At 43.0% G+C, this 20,629-nt stretch overlaps 2 protein-coding genes across 6 annotated transcripts in view; one reads left to right on the top strand and one right to left on the bottom strand.

The window, feature by feature from the left end:
* Positions 1 to 20,629, top strand: part of LOC140914687 (uncharacterized) — a 147,963-nt gene that overhangs the window by 70,156 nt on the left and 57,178 nt on the right. The window contains exons 4-5 of one of the 5 annotated variants that reach the window (XM_073353142.1): positions 6,087 to 6,202; positions 8,303 to 8,440. The exons of 2 other annotated variants lie outside the window; for them this stretch is intronic. The gene's annotated coding sequence lies outside the window, so the exon portion shown is untranslated. Of the gene's footprint in view, positions 1 to 5,080; positions 6,203 to 8,302; positions 8,441 to 10,895; positions 13,831 to 20,629 lie in introns of those variants that run through there. 2 more of the 5 variants (XM_073353143.1, XM_073353144.1) reach the window with 2 other exon arrangements.
* On the bottom strand, positions 612 to 12,452 carry PLAU (plasminogen activator, urokinase). The gene is made up of 11 exons (XM_073353137.1): positions 12,233 to 12,452; positions 10,459 to 10,575; positions 9,215 to 9,272; positions 8,948 to 9,052; positions 8,131 to 8,305; positions 7,609 to 7,706; positions 6,940 to 7,135; positions 5,997 to 6,142; positions 4,859 to 4,999; positions 3,285 to 3,433; positions 612 to 1,996 (listed from the first exon to the last, which is right to left on the bottom strand). The coding sequence occupies exons 2-11, from the start codon at positions 10,516 to 10,518 to the stop codon at positions 1,802 to 1,804; spliced, it is 1,323 nt and encodes a 440-aa protein (XP_073209238.1). The 5' UTR covers positions 10,519 to 10,575; positions 12,233 to 12,452; the 3' UTR covers positions 612 to 1,801.

Raw genomic sequence — 20,629 nt, 5'->3', positions numbered from 1 at the left:
TAATGTGAGCTTGAAAGGAGAGCAAGATTGGGTTAAGTGTCTGAATTGCACTTTAATTCCGTTATTAGAGCTGGTGCATCTTCTTCCCACCTCTCTTTTCCTAAGGTCCATTTCTTTCCTTCCCACAGCCAAGAGCTACAGTAAACCTCATATAGCAGAGTCAGGAACGAAGCACCTTCTGTTGCCTCATACTTGCTGTGCCGACACTTCCTCTGCATACCGCAAACAGCTTTCTAGAGAACATCTGGTTCTCTTTGCTTTAGTGACTAAGGATCATAAAAATGACAGAATCCTTAATGAACCTTACTGTGTTAAACTCCACCCCCCTCCTGCTTCACTCATAAGCCTGAGCATTACCCATGGCTGAAGCAGCTAATCCAATATTGAGCATTTTTTATTCTTGCGTGCATTATAAACATGAAGTCCAACAACCCTGAGTTGTTTATCCCCACTTAAAATACTTGGCAACTGAGTCAGAAGTCATGACTTGCTCAAGGCCAGAGATGGGATGAAAACTGGGAGTTCACAGCTCCCAGTCCTGTGTTCAGATCATGCCCTTGCAACTGTAGAATAGAGAAAAGAGGGGAAACATCCACATAGGAATAGCAATTTTTATTGACAGTTTTTACCCCCAAAATACAAACAATAAGTTAAACAAAGTAAAATCATTAAATAACAGTTGAGGTTCCAGCCCTCATACAAAAACAAAAGCTAGTTAACAAATAAAATGCACTGGCATACTATGAGTCTTGGGAAAAGAGGTAGCTCCCAAACGTTGACTTAAGAGTGGGGACACAATTCTGGAATTTACACCCCTGCAACATACAGTGGGCATGTATTCAGGGGCAGCATTTGGTCACAGATTTAAAGAGTGATTGTAAATCCTGCCATCAGTCATGACAGAAATGCAGAGATGGCAGGATCAAGCTCTATGGAAGGGACCAAACATTCCTGAGAGGTGGCCTGAAAGTCAACTCGGATTATTTATAATGACTTGCTTTCTTGCAGCACAGTCCCTACTTAACCTCATTACACCAAAGCACCCTAGTAGGGCTCCTCACCCAGGCAAAACTCCCGTTGACGTCCATGAGCATTCGGCATGTCTAAGGAGTACAGGATTGAGCCTCTATGCCAAAAATTGCTTCACTACCTTTGTTCTAAGATGAGTGGTGTGTGGCGTTTTTCTTGTTTTGTTTTGGTTTTGTCTAATCAGAACTGCAGTCAGCTCATGGCAATGCAGTGATAAAAATTCTCTTTCTTGTTCACTAGCACCAGGCACTCACTGCATAGGGTTCCTGCTGCCTAGTGATTTGTATCCTAACATTCCTCAGAATGTTAAAATAAAACAACTATTCATTTAGGCCAAATATTTACAAAATAGACACTTTTAAAAAAAAAACTTACAATTTAAACCCAATAACTGGATGGTTGATAAAACTTGTGTAGGTACTTATAAAAGTGACTAATAGTGATTCAGATATAAAGTAGGGAGATAACATGACATGTACAGTATCTTGACTGGAAATACGATTTCAGTGTTAAATATTTGAGTCTTCCATGGAAGGACTTTCAGGTACGCCACGTAGTGGCCAATGGAGATATCTGTCAGATACATGGCTATGAATGCTGAAAACAAACCACATAGGCATTTAAAATGAAGACCCGAGAGACAAACATGCACAAATCAACTCCAAACTAACATTCAGGGTTTCAATGTACTGCATCAATATGTGGCTCAGTTCCAGTTATTTGAAATGAATGCTCTAGACTTCCTGCTTTGGGTCCAGGCTTTGAGGAAAGGTCACTTCCATTTAGGGAGGCTACGGCTTTTGAAATTGACTCCCTTCATGTGGGACTCAATCCAAGAAAGATATTGAGTGACTCTGGTGTAGACGCCGGGCCTCTTTTCTTTAGCACAGCCATCTCCCCAGCTGACGATCCCATAGAGAGACATCCTGCCATTGTGCTCGCAGACCAGTGGTCCACCAGAATCTCCCTGACAAAGCAAATAAAAAAGATCACAATCTGATTTTTGAGGATCCTGGAAAGCTAGGATAGAATGCTCAAGTAACTTTTATGGTCAGCATTATACTTGTAAGGGAAAAGGCACCTCCCTCAATGGGCTAGAAGGGAGTGAGTTATGTTACATGAAGTCCTCTGTCTGGTATCATTAGATTAGTACATGGAGCATTCTTGTTACAGAAGGCCTAAGCCAGGATGGCAGGTATTGTCTTGCAGGATCAAAAGCCATTCCCCTTCCATCCTCACTTGGAAAAAGAGAAATAAATATTCAGGTGTCTGCCCATTAACACTAAGAGAATTTTAATGCTAATTGCAAGTCATGTTCCCTCCTCCTCCAACTCCGTGCAGGGCCTGCTTCACAGTGTGAGGGTCGAGGGGAACAGAGATGGATTTGAGGAACCTGTGCAAGGGATCTGCATCTCCTCCAGGCTGTGGAGACCAGCTCTGCTATAGTTCTTTTCACAACCATGCACAGCTGGTTAAATGAAACTAGAGTAAACTGGAGAAGAGCAGGGGCAGTTCCTCTGCTGTGTACATCCACCCACTGCTGTGTACACCCACCCACTGCTGTTCCAACAGAGTGGCCATGCAGTAGCTACAGAAGCTATTATAGCCCTAGGCCAGTGGTCCCCAATGTGGTGCCCACGGGTGCCATGGCGCCCGTTGGGGCATTTATGTGTGCCTGCCTACTGACATGGGAGTGCTTCCGCCGCCGAGGAGCATGGCCACCAGCTGCTGAAATGCCGCCCAGAAGCAAGAAGTGTCACCAGCGAAATGCCGCTGCTTTTCGGCGGCATTTCGGCAGCGACACTTCTTGATGACACCGCTTCTCAGCAGCATTTTGGTGTCGGCGCTTCTCTATGACGCTGCTTCTCGGTGGCATTTCGGCGGCTGGTCATCCAGCGCCCACCACACTCTTCTGGGAACATGAATATGCTATTGCAACAGAAAGGTTGGGGACCACTGCCCTAGGCCATGAAACAGCACTGCAGTTCCTTCACAAGCTGGAAGGAGGTGGGGGTGGGGAGAAAGATTGCTGCTCTTCCATCACCAGCAGAATATTTTCTGTATCACACCTGATTACTGTAAGGTGAACTCCGCTGAGTAACTGAGTTCTTGTTCAAAAAATGACCCCGGTCCCTCTCTGCAAGGCCAGTGGACTTCAAAGATTCCAATGATTTACCATTAACACAAACCATGTGGATTATGTTAGAGGAACTCTGTCAGCAAATGGTTTTAAAACAAAATGTAAGCATTCCTACCTTGCATGCATCAGACTTCCACTGCACATCCCCAGCACAGACCATGTTGTCATTCACCCTGGTTTGGTCATAGTATTCATCCTGGCACAATGACTGTGATATTAAGTTCACGTTGGCTGTCTTCAGTGTTTGGGAATAGTAAATGTCCCCTGCAAACACGAGGAGCTTGATTAGATTGGCTTTCCCCCACAAACCCTCATGCTGTTATGTTCCCTCTTCATGCAGCAGAAGAAGTTAACTTGTCCACACAAAATATCAGTTTTGAGAATACTACATCTTTGTTATACAACAAATGTTTTTATTTTTACTTTTAGTAGATGAATAAGGTGCAAAATGTATTGTTTCCATTAGAATTTTCTGATTCTCAAACAGAAAACTTACCTGATTCTCAGACAGAAACAGGACTTGATAACTTCTCTTAGTGGAGCCAAACCTGCAGTCTCTATTCATGCAGAAGACCAATCTAACTTTCAGCTCTTTGGTCTGCAGCAGGAACAGAAGACTGGGCATGCTTTGTGTCTCTTGTATTAATTTGTGTAGTTTTATAGAGGTGTGAGGTAATTTTGGTAAGAGTTCTTCCTAGAACTGGGGCATGTCAAGGGAAATGGACATGGAGAGTCAGAGATGGTGCTGGGATTCAGAGTCCCAAAAGAATGTGTGTGGCATAAAAGGAGGAAGACACTCTTGAATTGTTGGCATGATGGGGCACATCAAAACAGCCAATCTGCATGACTCATTGATTTGCGTAAATGTGATTGTTTCATCTGAGTTTGGTGGGTCTCAGTGGACACTGGTAGCACTGCATGGCTTTCTTTTAAAACTTCTATAACATGCACAAGCTGTGCTGCCCCAGACATGTGCCTCTTCTGCACTGCAGCAAGCTGCAGTTGTTATAGGGTGGAATTTAAAGGAGCCCAAGGGAGTTAAGTACCCAGTGAGAGGTGAGCTCCATTCTCTTAGGCCCTTTGAAAATCCCCAGCCATTGCTCTTCATAAAGTCACCTTCTATCTCCTGGTTTTAAGATTTTTATACTTCTCTTCTAGTACCTATGTTTTGTTCCTCATTCCTGTTGAGGTTTTAAAGAAGGATTCTCCCAAGAATAAAGGTGCCCAAGATCAACTGGTGCTAGAGATTTCAGGAGAGGGATGGAAACCTATGCTGGTATATGGCAGTAGAGGGGAGAGATCACTCAGTGTATGGATAACTGTAACTGGAGAGGGTGTGAAGAAGAATGTGACTGTTTGTTGGGGAAAAGTCAGACTACTCAGAAGGACTGTGGTTCCAGACACATGAATTATCTGTTTTGGAGACTACTTAGTTTTAATACACCATGCTCAGATCACATCGACTTGTCCTGTCATTCTCAAGACAAAAAAAATCCCCTCACCTACACTTCTAATTTGTAGTAAAAAATGAACTTTGGTCAATTCCCCCCCATAGCACAGTGCCTAGCTTTGTATACTGGGCAGACTTGAGTTGCCATGATGAAAAGCTGAAGTATAGAAGATTCCCAAGTTTGACTAGCCGTATATGCCTCATTCCATCAGTATAAGTTTAAGATGATATTCACTTACAGTTGTCTTCTTTCCCATAGCCAGAAACTTCACACTGGGTATTGTCCCTCAGTACTAGGTTTTCAGATGGCAAACAGATAGTTCTGACATATTCAGACTCTACTGCACAGTGTCCAGAAGCAGACTTTATTTTCATGAGAGCTACATAAAAATCAAAGTGGTTACAGTTAATATTGTAAAGTAGGAAAATAATCAGCTGGAATGATAACTTTCCAACAAGTAAAGGAGTACTTGTGGCACCTTAGAGACTTACCAATTTATTTGAGCATGAGCTTTCGTGAGCTACAGCTCACTTCATCAGATGCATAGTGTGGAAAATACAGAAGATGTTTGTTTTTATACACACAAAGCTTATGCTCTAAGGTGCCACAAGTCTCTAAGGTGCCACAAGTCCTCCTGTTCTTTTTACTATTATTTTAGTCACACAGATCTTTCCAAATTGAAATTGGCAAGTTTTTCACCCTTTAACTTCATCCATCTGAGTGACAGTGAATGAAAAAACTTCTCTTGAGTGAGACTGTAATCCCCAGGTGCTCCTTTCAGCATTTTGTAAGAACACAGCTCGGTGACTTGTGAGTGGGGGTGGCATCTACTGTCCCTCCAGCTGAGGGTCTGCGGAAGAGGATGTGCTTTGTTGTGCTACAGCACTCAGCCACTAGATGCTGCCTTCAGATCTAAACATTGGTTGAAACTTCAGCTGTTTTGAGCCTAGACCTGTGAAAACAAGGCCTCTGTCTTTTCTAATGGGTAACTGGTGGAGGGATGATGGGGTTGAGGTTAGCAGGTGTAAAACTAGCAAATCTGTATTGCGTACAATGGAATTAGAGACGTAAAGTCTGTATTTTGTGGGGGGAGGGGGCAATATGAAATCAATTTTTATCTACAGTGTGGGAAAGTGTCATGCAATGATACTTATCATTTACATTCCACTTCACATCTTCAAAGTGCTTTACAAACACTGACTTGCCCAAGAGGGAATTCTAGCCAAAAACAGGCCTAGTTATCAGGAGTGCCTGGCTCCTGGGATCCCCCTACTCGACAACTACTAGGCATTGCTTCTTTCTGCATCAGTGCCCCTACTATAACAGTGTACTTCATATGTGCTCAGGATTATAGATGTATTTCGGACACCACTTACCAATATCACTGTTGAAGTCACCTCTTTCATCTGAATATTCATGATGATTGATGATTCTTTCCACCTGAAATATTTGTTCTTTGTCATCAGTTGCATCAAGCTTGGACTTTCCAAGAAAAACTGTGTAGCCTGATGAATCCGTTCCCCTGAGAAGAAGGTAAATAAAGGAGACATGAAAACTGTCGGGTTTCCGAGAGCAAGGATAGGTTTGTTTGTTTGTTTTAAAAATAATTTGGTTCATAATGTGAACAACATCTTAGAGTCCTGTGAACTTCTCCCTTCTCATTCCCTGTTTCAAAAGTCTTGTGTCAACTACAGCAACTGTTCATGTAGAAAAGTGAAGCTAGGCAGCTTTGAGAGTCTGAGCCTAAATACTTTTCTAATGGATATGGGGTCCTGATTCGCTCGTTTAAAATGAATGGAAACTGGGTGTTCAAATCCCTTCAGTTACTTAGAAAAACCTCAGCCAGAATGTATTTCTAGCTGGCTGTCTTGTTTCTAGCTGGTTCTATAGGTGTCCAGGGCTTTCTGGGCAATGACACCTCTTGAAACTGTTAGAATTCAGGGGGAAGTCAGCTTTCCACAATCACCAAATGTTCTGTGCAGGAGGTAAGCAGACCCCAGTCAGAGAACAAGTTCTGAGTTTGGAAAACAGCTGAGCTAGAACATAATCCTGGCTGTCAGGGAGGGATAAATTGCTATCTGAATTTGTTTTAAACTTCACCCTCAGAGCTCCACTCTCTAGCAAAATATCTCCCTTTTGCTACAAGGTACAAGATATAGGCTTCTAATGGCTTAACTTTCTCCCTGCTCTGCTTAAAGAAAAGAACAGTCCTGCTGTGGCTGAGTTACACGTGTGTGGTTTTTAGCCATGGGGCATTGCCCAAAGCGGCAAAGCAAAAATAAATCAGCAGTAGACACGGGAGGGGTAATGAGTGCTTACAGTTGGGAGAAGCAGTGTGCAGCGGTAAGCACCCAGCAAGGGTCAATGAGGCTTCCACCACACACAAATTTGTCCTGCTCCATTCTCTTTGAATAATGGAAGATGGTGGCTATCCAAGGCTGAGACTCAATAGTGGCAATGCTCCCGCTAACGATCTTGAAGTACTTGCTGGAGCTCCTCTGGCCACATGTGGGTTCTGTGAAAGGAAAGGAAAAAACTTGTTGGAAGTGTGCTCAGTTAAAGTGCACTCATAGAATTACAAGTAAGCACCAGTCCTGGTGCTGAAACTAGCTTAAATACCACTAATTCTGTCCAACAAATCTTCAAGAAAATGTGTTGTGATGTTCTCATTCAGTCACACCATCTAGCCCTTAAGAGCATGTATAATTCGAAATGGTGGATATTATGGGTTGAATTCTACTTGCAGATAATCTATGGAAGCTAGTGGGGCTGTAGAAGTGCAATGGAGAAGAATTTGGCCCCCAGTTGTACTAGAGGACTCCAGTTTGAAATTCACCGTGTACTGTGAAAAGGATCCTTAAAAACTAAAGGATCTCTCCTGCTCCTCTGTTTTGCACTGAACATATCTTGTACCATTCTTTTGTAGAAGTCTGGGGGTTAGAGTCAAGTTCAAATCTCGAAGTGATTTTCAAGTAAATCCTAGCTTACCTCTTTCTGTGCGACACAGTTGTATGTCACAGTCTGTTGCCAGAGTCAGATATCCCCTCTTAATGTAACACCAGGGCTTAGCTTTTCCATCTGGGTTTCTGGAAAATGAGGGAGACATGTTTTTTGTAAACAGTGCTTCTAAGTGCTAGTGACTCAATAAAATCTGAATTCCCCCTGAAGAGGGCTGTCAGGGGTCTTCTATTGAAAAGCATGTCAAAGGAGTAAATTTGCAGAAGGACAAAAGCAAATATTTTATGCATAAAACCTGCAGCTCGTCCATATTATTTGCTGCACTGGTATTTCTTTATAAGGCTGTTGAAGGGCCCAAGACAGCAAGTACAGAGAGCACCCAAATACCATTAATTTCAGTGGAAGAATAAGGGGACTAGACACCTTGAAGGACCAAGTCCAAATTTTAGCAAGCAGTCTTGGAAACTCCTGGTACTCCACGGAATGCATCCTATCACTCCAGGTGCTCTGGGGAATAGCCAGCCCAAAAGGCATGAGAGCTGTAGGAATTACCTGCAGTAGTTGTGTTTCCCAAGTCCAAGCTGCAGGGCATTTCTCATGCCTGCATGGTAAGCTCTCCTTGTTAGTGAAGGGGAGTCCCAGGATAAGCATTCTTCATTTTTCTTATTCTTTGACACAGTCCCTCTGTAGTCCTGACCGTTCTCAGTATAGCATTGACTTTCAGTGTCTGAAATATGAACACACAGTTGGCAGCATATTCTGGATTGTTCACCGTATGCCACGGTGGAAAGAAGCCAGGTGATTCCATTCTAATGAGAAGCAGGATGAGATTCCTGTCACTGACACACTTGCCAACAAACAGGTCAGTATGTGGACTGGAATGTCACTTCATTGCTGTGTTCGACACATGCAGCTCTAAGACTAAATGTATATGTGTTTTGGTTCTCCCGAAAATACACAAAAATCATGTCTTGAATCAAATCTGTTACCTTTTATGTGAGGATCTCGGCATATTTCACAACCTAAGTCTCACAATACTTCTGGAGATGAATGTAAAACAAACCAACTGTATTTTACAAACTAGTAAACTGAATTAGAGAGGTTGTAACCTTCTCAAGATCAGCTAGTGACAGAGTAGAGAATAGAACCCAGGAGTCCTGGTTGTCTTTGCCCTAATATTTAGGCATTGCGCCTTCCCTTATGCATTAATACAAGTTATTAAGAAATATCCATTTGTGTTTCTGTCAGTGGTACTTTCATTTTTATTGGTGCACAGAAACTGAGATTAGAAACACCTTAATTTTAGAAAATGGGCAGTTGTGGGGGGGAAGGTGGAATATAGAATGGGATAGGAACCACTGTATCATACCTATTTCACAGTGCTGTCCACTGTATCCTTTTGGACATAAGCAACGGTTAATCTGGGAAAAGAGTTGATAGGAAATGCAGGTTCCTCCATTTACACAGTTACAATCTGCAAGCAAAAGACACCAATAACCAAAGTTATAAATCTTTCAGTAGATCCATAAATTGAAGGATAGTTGACGCATGTCTGGTATGTAACTATTCCAAAGGAATTTTGTTGTCTAGTATGTGTTGTTTTAGAGAGACAGAAATAGAAATGGCAAGTATTTACCCTGGTGTCCTGATTTATGTTTGCTTGATAGCTTGTGTCGCTGCTGCCTGTTCACAGCCTAAGGGGGGAAAATAAAAATTTGTTTATTTTTTAAGGAAAGTTTCTTACAGATTGTTCCTTTATTTATGTGCTCACTTTTGTCTGTCTCTGGAGTGTACATAGACAGACCCTAGCTCTGTCCCTTCCTGCATGCCTGCAACCCTAATGACTTTGTTAGTGTTATATGCATGCGACTGACAGCAGAACTTGGGGCATTCAGTGCAGTCCAGGTAGGATGAGTGGGGATACAGTGAAAGTCTACTGCAATAAAGTAGAATGAAAACACCCAACTGCTTCAATGCACCAAATTGACATTTCTTTTGCAATTCTGCTAAGAAGGCCAAAGTTGCCTCAGAAACAAAGCCCATATGGCCAGACAGTGAGCAAAGGGTCATTGGGGGAATCCACCTCCTTCCCATTCACCTACACCAGACAGTGGAATAAAGGCATAGGACTTATCCACCACTACAGTCCTTAGCTTTTGTTAACCCTGCTGCTGGTGCATCCTTGCTCTATGGTAGTGATGGCCAGTGGATCTATACAGCAGTAGTTCTACTTGTCCTGTGTTCCAGATCCTGACTCTGCCTGGCACACTGGAACTATACTGCAGGCAGGGGCCTCTGCTCGAAAGCAGGAGAAGACAGGATTAGATTCCTAGCACTCTGCCCTTTGGAGTGAAGGGGATCGGTCAGTTCAAAAGCAGGACTTGGCTACAGAAAGCTTCTGCTGAATCCTTGTGTATGGACAGCATTGCCTTACGTGATACAAGCTGATAGGAGCCAAAATATCCAAAGTCAGCATGGGGATTGCGGGGGAGGCATTCAAATAAAGCCTAATATCCTGCATTAAATCTTTGCTAATTCCTAGTACTTGATGTCCTGCAATAGCGCTAGAATTAAGAAGAAATAAAGTAAGAGCAAAAATGGCAGAGGCTGCTGCTCTCTCCATCCTATCTAATCCCCATCAAAGTTCTCTCCAGAAAACCATAGTGTTTCTTCTATATCCATAGGTGACAACTACAGGAAAGAAGGTTCAAACCACAGTTGTGTCACAGAAAAAAGCCTGGTGCATACATGTGGCAGAAAGCAGGACGGTAATAATAGGCCTAGTTCAGTGATCAAAGGGGAAGATTTTATCGTCTAGTCAAAAATGGAAATAAGCAGGATCTGTGCTGAGTGAGTGGCTGTGCTTGTTGCGAAACTTACAGATTCTAGGCTTGTGACGAGTGCCCCCAGCATAACTGAGATAATGATGAGTAACTTCATGCTGTTGGGGAAGTCGTGACTTGGTTGGTTCCTCTTCTACCTGCAGTATTTCTGCTTCTGAAAATAAAAGAGGAACTTAAAGTGGTGTTGTGGCTTGGAGTGCTAGGTTACAGTTGTTCATCCAGCAGTTTGAACTTCAGCATGAACCACAGTACGCTTAGGAGAAGGAGTAAAGAATAAGTTAGCTTGGACTATTTGCTCTTCTTTCCCATGAATTAAAAGAGAGCTTGTTGTCTGAACCTGGTCTCGAACTCGTTTTAAAGGATAGATTCCCTATAGATTTATTTTGCTAATGCTCCTTAAAACCCTTCCTGGAGCTAGAAAGCTTTTGTTTCTTGAGACCTCTATCATAGCAGTTGGAACTGGAAGCTGGGCAAGTCTAAACAGACCCACTCTTGTGTGTGAACGCTTGTACATTCATGGGTGAAACACAAGGACAAATCCTGCTCTCAGTTAAGGATTTGGTTGCAACCTTCACCTCGAATCACCCAGCCATGGTCAGTTCAGTAACGTTATTTTGCATCCTTCTCAAAGCATTTGTGCAAATTTAAAACTACCCATCTATATAAACTCAAGTAAAAGAGTAGAGGGCTCGGGAAGTGGAGAGCTCCCCTCTTTAACCACAACTGCAGAGCAGAGCTGTCAATACAGAATTCAGTGTAAGTGTTGTTCGGTTGCTGTCCAACTGTGGTTGCCTATTCTCAATGGGCATTCAGTAGTTCGTGGCCATATTTTCAAAGTGCTCGGCACCCAAAATTGGAGCTGCAGTCTCAGGAGAGCTCAGCTCCCATTTAAGTAGCTAATTTGTTCTCAGTCAGAGCTGCTGAGCACTCTAGAAAACCCGGATTCTTCAGGTAGGTGCCTATATGGGATTCTTTTAAAAATCTAGCCTTTTTCTTCACCCTCCCCCATTTATTTACAATATAAAAAGTTGGCATATAAGAGACGCTGGGGCATATTCTGCCTTGGTTCTGCATATGTAGTTGCCACTGACAGCCAGAGGTGTTGTGCATGTGCAGCAAAGGCAGCATAGCATGTTAATGGTAATCTGCCTATAAGTGACTAGTTAAACAAACAAACGAACTGGCTTACAAAACATGATGGATGAATGAAAAAAAAATGTCCATAAAATGGCTGTTTTCACCATTCTAAAGAAAATCAGCGCAGCTAATTGGAATATTTTCCCTCCCCCCTGAAATCAGATATTACATGCCCCAAATTCCAAAACGGGGGTATATATCTAAAAGTTAAAAATGTCTAGAGTAGCTTAAGTATAAGAAGCACCAGTATACTACTGCAAGAAATAAATCATTCCTCAGGTAGCTAGACAAATACATGTTTCTTAAATCCATTTTAGATTGCAGAAAACTTATTGTTCTGTTTACAAACAATATTTGTATTGAGCTAGTGGACTGCAATTCTTCACAAGTTTAAAGTGGGACATCAGTCATTGATATTCCAACATTAATTTTCCAAGCTCAGTTCTTTAGAACCCCAAATCATAAAATCTTGCAGGCTGCAGTGATAGATGTTTTAATGTTGCATTATATGATGTTTGGAGTAGGAACTAGCAATTGAAATGAACCTTTCAAATTGCTAAAAATACAACTTGTGCCTGTGGGTTTTAGTAAAGCAGCCACTCATTTCCAACTGGCATGGCACACTGCATGTGTGTTTATAAAATACAATTAGATTGTAAAGACATTGCACTTACCACTCCACTAACAATGCGGAAGGCTTGCAGTGTTCTGTGCTGTCTCAGCAGCAGGTTTAGTCTTGTAGGTCCTTTAGCAATCTGAGCCCTGTGCTCGGTTTCTCACTGTTCTGCAGAGGAAGTGCATCTGTATATAAACCCTTAGCCTGAAAGATGATTGGCTGGCTCCAACTAGCATTCCAGCCCGATGACAAGATTGATACCGGTTAAGGTTGTCTCAAGCTTTGCACCCTTGGGAGAATTTTTTTTTAGAAAAGAGGTCACTTACCTCTTTTTAAACAAAAACCGAGCAGAATGACTCAGGAGGGGGATTCTAATCTCTTCCTACTGTAGTTTCACTGCAACTCATTTATAATCTAACAGTTAAATGTAGTCTGAGTTATCTCTTTGTAGAGTTCCTTATCTTAATGTGTCCTCCTGGCAATCAATAATCGCTTACAGTAGTATCTAAAAATGGAGGAGAAATATGGGTGAGGCTTTTGATAAGGGAGGAAATGCATTATTTGTGTTGTAACAGCACCTAGTGACTGTTATATAAACTTACGTAAAAATATACAGCACCTTCTATCCTGAAGGATCCCACTGCTTTACCATCTGAGTTCCGTTAGGGCACACCTGTAGACTAGGGTAGACTTTGACCCTATATGTTAGGGAAATAATTCCTTTCAGGTGAAACAGCCACCACTTAGGGATGAAGGGCATGTGTTGTGCACCAACAGAACTACACAAGCTTTTAGAACAGTGAATCAAGAATACTGTCTCCAGATGAAACTCGAGGTAATTTTAAATTAGCAGAATATATTACCCTAGCTTTAATTTGGCTAGAACACAGGATTCGGGGAATGGGGATTAATTGTTGTTCTATTGAAAGTGATTTGCCCTGGAATTGCCCATTACTACGTGGCACCTTGTATTTCTGAGAAATGTTCTATGGGATCTTTCTAATAATCAGAGGATTACAGAGGTTCAGTTTTGTCATGTCTGAAAGAGCATGCAAGAACATGGGTATTTCTTTAGGTGTTACACTGGGTATGAATCCTAGGATATTGCGTCTAAGAAAGCTGGCCCATGTGAACATCTGTGCTTGAAAAGGGACTTGCCTGTTACGAACTGACCAGTAGAATTTGAGCAACATCCTACATATGTCTGGTCTGAAAGATAGATGGAAGTCAAGGATATATGATCGAACATCCCTGGCAGAGCTGTTGTTTGGTGCCAGCAGGGAAACGGTTGGAATAATGAGGGCTTGGACTCTCCAATTATCTATTTTGAATAAAATTGCCCTCTCAAATATTTTCCCACTTTATGTTGTGACTTTGTAGCGGGATGGTGAATGGCAACAACATCAGCACACAATAATATTGTGCAACAATGTACTGACATGGAACAACATAGAACAGAGAATCTCAAACTGTGGTCTGAGGACCACCCGTGGTCTGCGAGCTCCATTCAGGTGGTCTGCGGATAGTTCCCTCTAAGGTGCATGCCTGGACGGCCGCACACGAGAGAATGAAGGGCCACCCACCTAATTAGTGGAGCTGCGCAGGTGTGGCTCTACTAATTAGATGCCTGGACCCTGGAGAAGATGCACATATAAGGTGAGGTGGTGGCCTTGGGGGGAATAGGGGTAGGTGGGAGGGGACAGTGGTGTGAGAAGAGGGGATGGGGGGGGAATTTGGGATATGCAGGGTTGCAGTGGCCAGAGAAAGAGGTGACTTTCTGCAGCTCCAGGGATGTGACTGCCGGTGAGAGATGGCCATCCTTCCCAGCCTCAGGTTTATGGCTGCTGTGGCGGGGGAGAGACCGCCCTCCTTCCTAGACTCAGCTCTGGGGCTGCCACGGCAGGGGAGAGAGGGCATATCCATTGTGTTAGAAAGGTGTAAGTACTGATATTCAAATCTGAGTTGTGTGCTTTTATTTGTAGAACAAAAAAACGTTAATTATTATTAAGGTTTCTTTTATATAGCGCTTTTATCTAAAGCGCTTTACAATAGTTAGCTAAATGTACAAACAGCCTTTGGAAAAAAGAAAAGGAGTACTTGTGGCACCTTAGAGACGAACCAATTTATTGGAGCATAAGCTTTCGTGAGCTACAGCTCACTTCATCGGATGCATACTGTGGAAAGTATCAAAGATCTTTTTATACACACAAAGCATGAAAAAATGGGTATTTACCACTACAAAAGGTTTTCTCTCCCCCTACCCCACTCTCCTGCTGGTAATAGCTTATCTAAAGTGATCACTCTCCTTATAATGTGCATGATAATCAAGGTGGGCCATTTCCAGCACAAATCCAGGGTTTAACAAGAACGTCTGAGGGGCGGGGGGGGGGAGGGGTAGGAAAAAACAAGGGGAAATAGGTTATTTCCCCCCACAAGTACTCCTTTTCTTTTTGCGAATACAGACTAACACAACTGTTACTCTGAAACCAACATTCGGAAAGAACATTAAGTGGCCCACCGAGACCCTCAGCAATTTTCAAGTGGTCCGCAAAAAGAAAAGTTTGAGAACCACTGACACAGAACTTCTTTGACTCCTATATCTCCTTCTCCCCTCAGTTGGAGCTCGTAAAGGGATTACTTATGCTCTCGAATCCTATACTCTGTTTATGCAGCCAGGGCTACTAGTATTAGAACAGGTCATTTGTTTGAGGAAAGCAAGTTGAGTTTATGGTTACTGTATCAAGGGGGGATGAAAATAGATTAACTTGGAAGCCCAAAATTGAGGGTGAATAGAAAACCAACCACGGCCTTTAAGCTTCATTAGAACCACTCATTTTTTTTGGCATGGTGATTTAATGTAATCATTTGAAGAATCGTCCATCTTGGAAATCTATGACTGAGCTACCAAGAAGAAAATGGGCCAAATTTTACCAAGCCGCAATCCCAGTGAAACCCTGTTGGCTTCAACAGGGCTTTATAGGGTGTAAGTCAGCAAAGACCTTGCTCTAGATTTTTAAGGAAACCCAGAAGACTGGTTTATTTGCTGACTTTTAATATGCCATTTGCACAGTTGAGACTGGAGGCAGATCACTCAGATAGTAGGAAAAGGAAGAAATGGGACCTTCATTAAAAGCCTTTGATAAAATCCTTTTTGCCTTCTTCACTATTACACATCGGATAGACTGCTTCAGATCCCTGCTACAGTCCCTGAGTTAAATCCATCCCTCGTGTAAAACCCCTGTGGCCAATGAAATTACAGGAGGGATGAATTTGTCCCCTTATAGCATATGCCCACACATCATGAACTACCCACAAGCAGTGAACTACACTTCAGCTACATCACTCCAAACCACCTGTTCTTCTTGTCGATAAAAAAGGGCTAAATGTTGCTGTAGTGTTATATTAGTTTCCTTTCCCTCTTGTAACAGTGTCATTAGAAATAGTTCAGAAATGGGCTAAATTATGCTGTAGATTTTTTTCCTTTCCCCCCTAAATTCTACTTGTTTGCCACATCTCATCCTCTCACTCAGAGAAAATATTGACATCAATGTTCTGGAGTTAAAAACCTTCATAATCTGCCTTTGGATGCAGTGTGCAGCAGAATCCCAGCATTCCACACTTCAGCTGTTTTGTCCCATGCTACACTGGCTTGTCGCATGTTGACAGGCATGACGGTGGATGGAAACCTCGGCTGAGGAGATGCAGCAATGAGGCCTCATCTAGGGGAGGTTCTGGCCCACTGTCTCTCCATTTGAGACATACTGGGCAACATTCACCACAGTAAAGGCTTGACAAGGCCTTCTGCATCACAACAACCCCCTCTCAACTCCTTCAGACCAAATCCTCATGCCTGAATGGTTGAGTAAATGGTGCTGGGGAATGAGGCTGCGGTGGGCGTAGCTCTGTGCACCCATTATCCACCAGGCTAAGGGGCAGAGATCAGGAGGAGGTGCGCTATGGCAGTTCTGGCTTTGCCCCCAAGTGCTGATGCACAGGGAGAACCCCACAGTAGGGATCTGTGTTGCACGGTGGTGGGAGTGCACAGTTCCCCAGAGGCTGGACTTGTTCTGCTGCCATGGGACCTTCTGCAGCTATGGAGGCAGGATTTCTCCATTATCGTTTGCCTTAAGTGATGGGGAGGCCTTGCCTGCAACCTCTGCATAGGGTTGATTTTTCACTTGGCAAGTCTGATGCAAAAGCTGTGATGGGACAGAAAAATAAGGGAGGCCTTCAGAATTCCAAAGCTGAGATATCTGGGAGCACTACTGAGGGAATGAAAGGCCTGCTGAAGAGATCACCAAAGAACTAATGCCACAATGAGCTGATGTGCCTAGGAAAGACTTTGACTAAAGACTGAGAAGTCATGTAGCTGAAGAAGGAATCTACAGTACTATATGGAAATTGAGATCGGTGACCTGTGAGCAAGTCTTGCTCTCTGGCCTGCTGCTTCCTATATGACACTACATTGTTCACTGTGTGTATCTGTGCTACATGTCTGACTGTTTTTAAAAAAGCATGGGCTCGGTTATCTAGCAGTATGGGCTTGAGAGATTGTAAAGGCAGTAGATCTCCATTTGCTTTCATTTCCCTGTGTGAAAGCCTGGGAATTGTTTGTTCAGGATGTTCTTTTTCACAAGTGATAGTCAGATATTAAAATCAGGAAGAAATAAAATGCATTCACCATACACTTGTTCTTGTGGCCTCTATTTAAAGCCCAATAGATAGAACTATCAAATAGTCAGTTAAATAAATAATTTAAGCATTATCTAAAATATAGAAACTTTCCATGGAACTGAAGTTCTAGCCTGAAAAGTGCCTCTTAAAAATGGTGTCATAAGTTCCAGATTTAGCGCCTCAGGCCCTGATTCAGTAAGGAACTTTGGCACATGTGTGAAGTGAATAACACTTAAATCCTTAAAGTTAATGTCCTTAAAGTTACATACGTTCTTAGGATCTTGGCTGAATCAAAGCCTCAGTGATTCCAAATCAGGGCTCCAATCCTGCAACTGCAGCTGCATGGACAAACCCTTCCGCAGGACCCTATTGAAGCTAGCAGGGTTGTACAGCTGCAGCAGGCTTGCTATATGGATGCAGTTGCAGGACCACGGCTCCGTATTTGCTCTGTTATGGGCCTGATTCTGATTTCTCTAATTTTGGCTTTACGATGGTGTAACTCTATTGATTCAATGGAGTAGCTCATGATTTACATCTGGTATAACTGAGATCAGAATCAGTCCCACAACCAGTAAAATGTTGTTTGTTGTGGTTTTGGACAAACTCAAACTCAACTTGGAATATGAAAGTCAAACTGGGTTCTTCCCTGCTTGTGGCCCATAGAAATTCTACAGGTCTAAGTTTGCCCTCCATCAGCTATCTGTAAAACTCATCTGTCTTCTACACAGTTACATGAATGCAACTGAGCATTGGATATAGCCTGGCATCTGACATTTAGCCAACAATTCTGAGGATGTGCAAGCCAAGGTAGAGTTCAGTTTATTCTCCTGTAAACTGTAATCTCTGCAGCATTCACTGGAGTAAAAAACTGAACATATAAATACATACAGACAGCAGGTTTCCTGAATCTGTTCTGTTTTGACTGTAGAATTACACTTTAAAACTAACCGATAATGGGTTATGCTAAAATACAGGGGAATGGATCTCAAGATACTCAGTTGTAGTCTTAATGGTACATGTGTAAAGGAATGTGCTATTACAGACACTGTTTTAGAATATTCTAGCTGAAAGTTCACACACTTGGGCACCTGTTCAGTAAACCATTTCGTTTTCTCCCTTTAGCAGTTAAGTTTATTTTTCAAATCGGGTCACTTCTGGCTCTTACAAGGAGGACAATTATGTTTTAATAAACTGGTAAAGTTTGCAACACTGGAGGGTGATAACTTAAACAAATATATGTGATTTTCCTTTTTAACTGTTACACTCAAACTACAGCTCATCTGTAGGCTGTCAGGAATTTCCAAAGAAGTTGATTTTTAAGTAAATGTGAATCATAAAAATTCTCATGCTTTAATGACTCCAGGTTACTTGTCAGTTGTTTGTGGTGTTAATCAAGGAGTGAAAGATGATCTCATTTCCTTTAGGTATAATTCTGCTGCTCAGGTTGTATTTTTTAAACTAACTGTCTTCCTGTCCTGCACTTAGCCTGCTTAGTGTTGTTTCAGTGATCTTTTTTATTCCTGTTGGTGAAAGTATCAGAGTTTATCAGCTGTAGGTCCCTGGCCACTCTTGGGAAGCTGGTTGAGGTTGCATGTTTCTCCATGAATAGCTGTAATAGTCTGCTTTTTATCCCTGAACAAATGCCAATGTAATCAGTCTTAAAAACTTGCTTCACTCAAGTCCAGAAACCAACTGTTTGCTCAGCTGTTTTAGTGTGGTGCCCAGATAGGAACGGAGCTTGAAAAATCAAAACAATATAATCCTGCTCAAGTACAGTGTTGTTAGACACTTCAGCTGGAATTTTAAAAGAGGCTGAAAGGATTAGGAACCCAGTTCCTTTGGAGGAAGTTAGGTGCCTAACTTCCTTGGGAAACCTTTGAAAATAAATCCCAGCCATCATTCTGATCTTATTCATTCTGCTTTGGAGCTTGGGTGTATAAAGTGGGTATCTGAGGTGTGGTTTTTCTTCCTTGTTTTTCAATATAGAGTTGCTGTGTGCTCTCACACTGCTGCCTGTTTTGCCCCAGAAGTGGCTGCATTGGTGGGTTGCTACATTGGTGCACAGTATATCTGTCTTTAACCTATGGTGCATGAATTGTGACAAATGCCCAAAGCAGATTCAGTCTGTATACGCTTCCAACCCTCTCTGGGGTTGATTGGGTTTGCGTAGATGCCTGAAAATGTGCAGAGCTGGGATAGTCATCTGTCACTTGTTTCTGTACAAACTAATATGCCATGCTGTGATGAGTCAATTAATGTCTAAAGTCTGAGGTGCAGATGTTGGATCCAGTTATAAAACATCCCAAAATGTCTGCTTGTGTGCAGGCATGGGCCCATCTTTAGTTTAAAATCAGCTGGCCCATTGGGGGTGAGAACCTCATTTTGACTCTCCAAGGCCAGAAGGCAAACAAGACAAACAGAAACATACCGAGAGTCTTTTGGTGAGTCAGCTGTCCTGCTAATGCTGACCGTAAACTCTGTAAGGCAGTTTTTCAAGGGAATGCTATGTTCACATACCCTATACTGCTCTGAAAAAAGCACACTGAAACCAAGCATTTGGAAACTTACAGGAGTTTCGCAGAAAGAGCTGACAGGGAACATTGTGTATGCAGAGTTTTAGCCAGTCAGAAAGCTGTAACCTGCACTGAAAATGACAAATTGGGTCAGAACCAGATGCCAATTTACTTCCCCATCCCCCAGATTCTTGATGCTGGGGCATCTCCATTCTGAGACCATTGCAACAGGAACAAGAGAGATTTAGTGAAAGATGAGAAGCAAGCAAACCTCCCAGGGTGAGATCTGTAAGGCAAGTCTTAGTAGTAATATAACTGGGGAGGCAGTCTAACTCCAGCTGTTCATGCTATACAACCACTGGGCACTATTCTCTTCAAGAGATCCCCACCCTGGACGCCATTAGAGACTCCATTCCTCCCTGCTTGCTCATGCAGCAGGCCCTCACACAGCAAAGGACCACAAATGCCTAGACTAACCTAGGTTGGTCTGCCCATGGGGAAGGAAGCACTGACCTTGTGGGCCACCTAGCCAAGCAGTACCAACACCATAGCAGGTGTCCTGGCGGAGAGGCAGCTTAACAAGTACGAATAGTTCCTACCATACCTGGAGAAGTATCCTCTCTCAGAAGCCTTTGCTGGTCTGCGGGGAAGAAAGAGTGTGGTTGTTAGCTCTTACACCTCCACCCTCTCAGGTGGAATTCAGAGTTGTAACAGTAGCCTCCAGGGGAGACTTGTCTGCCCTGAGGGCAGGAGTTGGTGTGTGTTAATTCTTCCCAGCTTCCATGAACTGCAGAGCTCTGTCAACAGCTGCAGACTGGAACTAGATTTGTATCCCTGATATGTAAAAGGATTATTTTGATTGTAAATCAATCAAGTGCCTTTGCAATGGGCCCCATCCAAACTTCTAAAGAAGTAGAACATCTAATCAGAGTATGCAGAAAAATATGTCTGTATTATGTGTATTACTATGGTGCCCAGGGCCGGCTCTAGGCACCAGCAAAGCAAGCAGGTGCTTGGGGTGGCACATTCGTAGGGGCGGTATTCGGGCCATCTTTTTCTTTTTCTTTTTTTTTTTTTTGCTTGGGGGCCGGCCCTGCAGGCGCTCACCCAGGTAGCCGCTGTGGTTTGTGCTGCCAGCGGGGTCCGACACGTGGAGCCGGAACACTCGGGCTGGGGGCCGCCCCATGGGGCGCACGGAGGAGCCGTCTGCAAGTGTTGCAGGGCGGCCGCCCCCCAGCGCCGCAGCAATGGCTGGGTGAAATGGCCTG

Source organism: Lepidochelys kempii, chromosome 7, assembly GCF_965140265.1.
Source record: "Lepidochelys kempii isolate rLepKem1 chromosome 7, rLepKem1.hap2, whole genome shotgun sequence".
NCBI classification, from domain to species: Eukaryota; Metazoa; Chordata; order Testudines; family Cheloniidae; genus Lepidochelys; species Lepidochelys kempii.
Note: the sequence above shows the minus strand (reverse complement) of the source record. Positions and strands in the feature narration are given on the sequence as shown.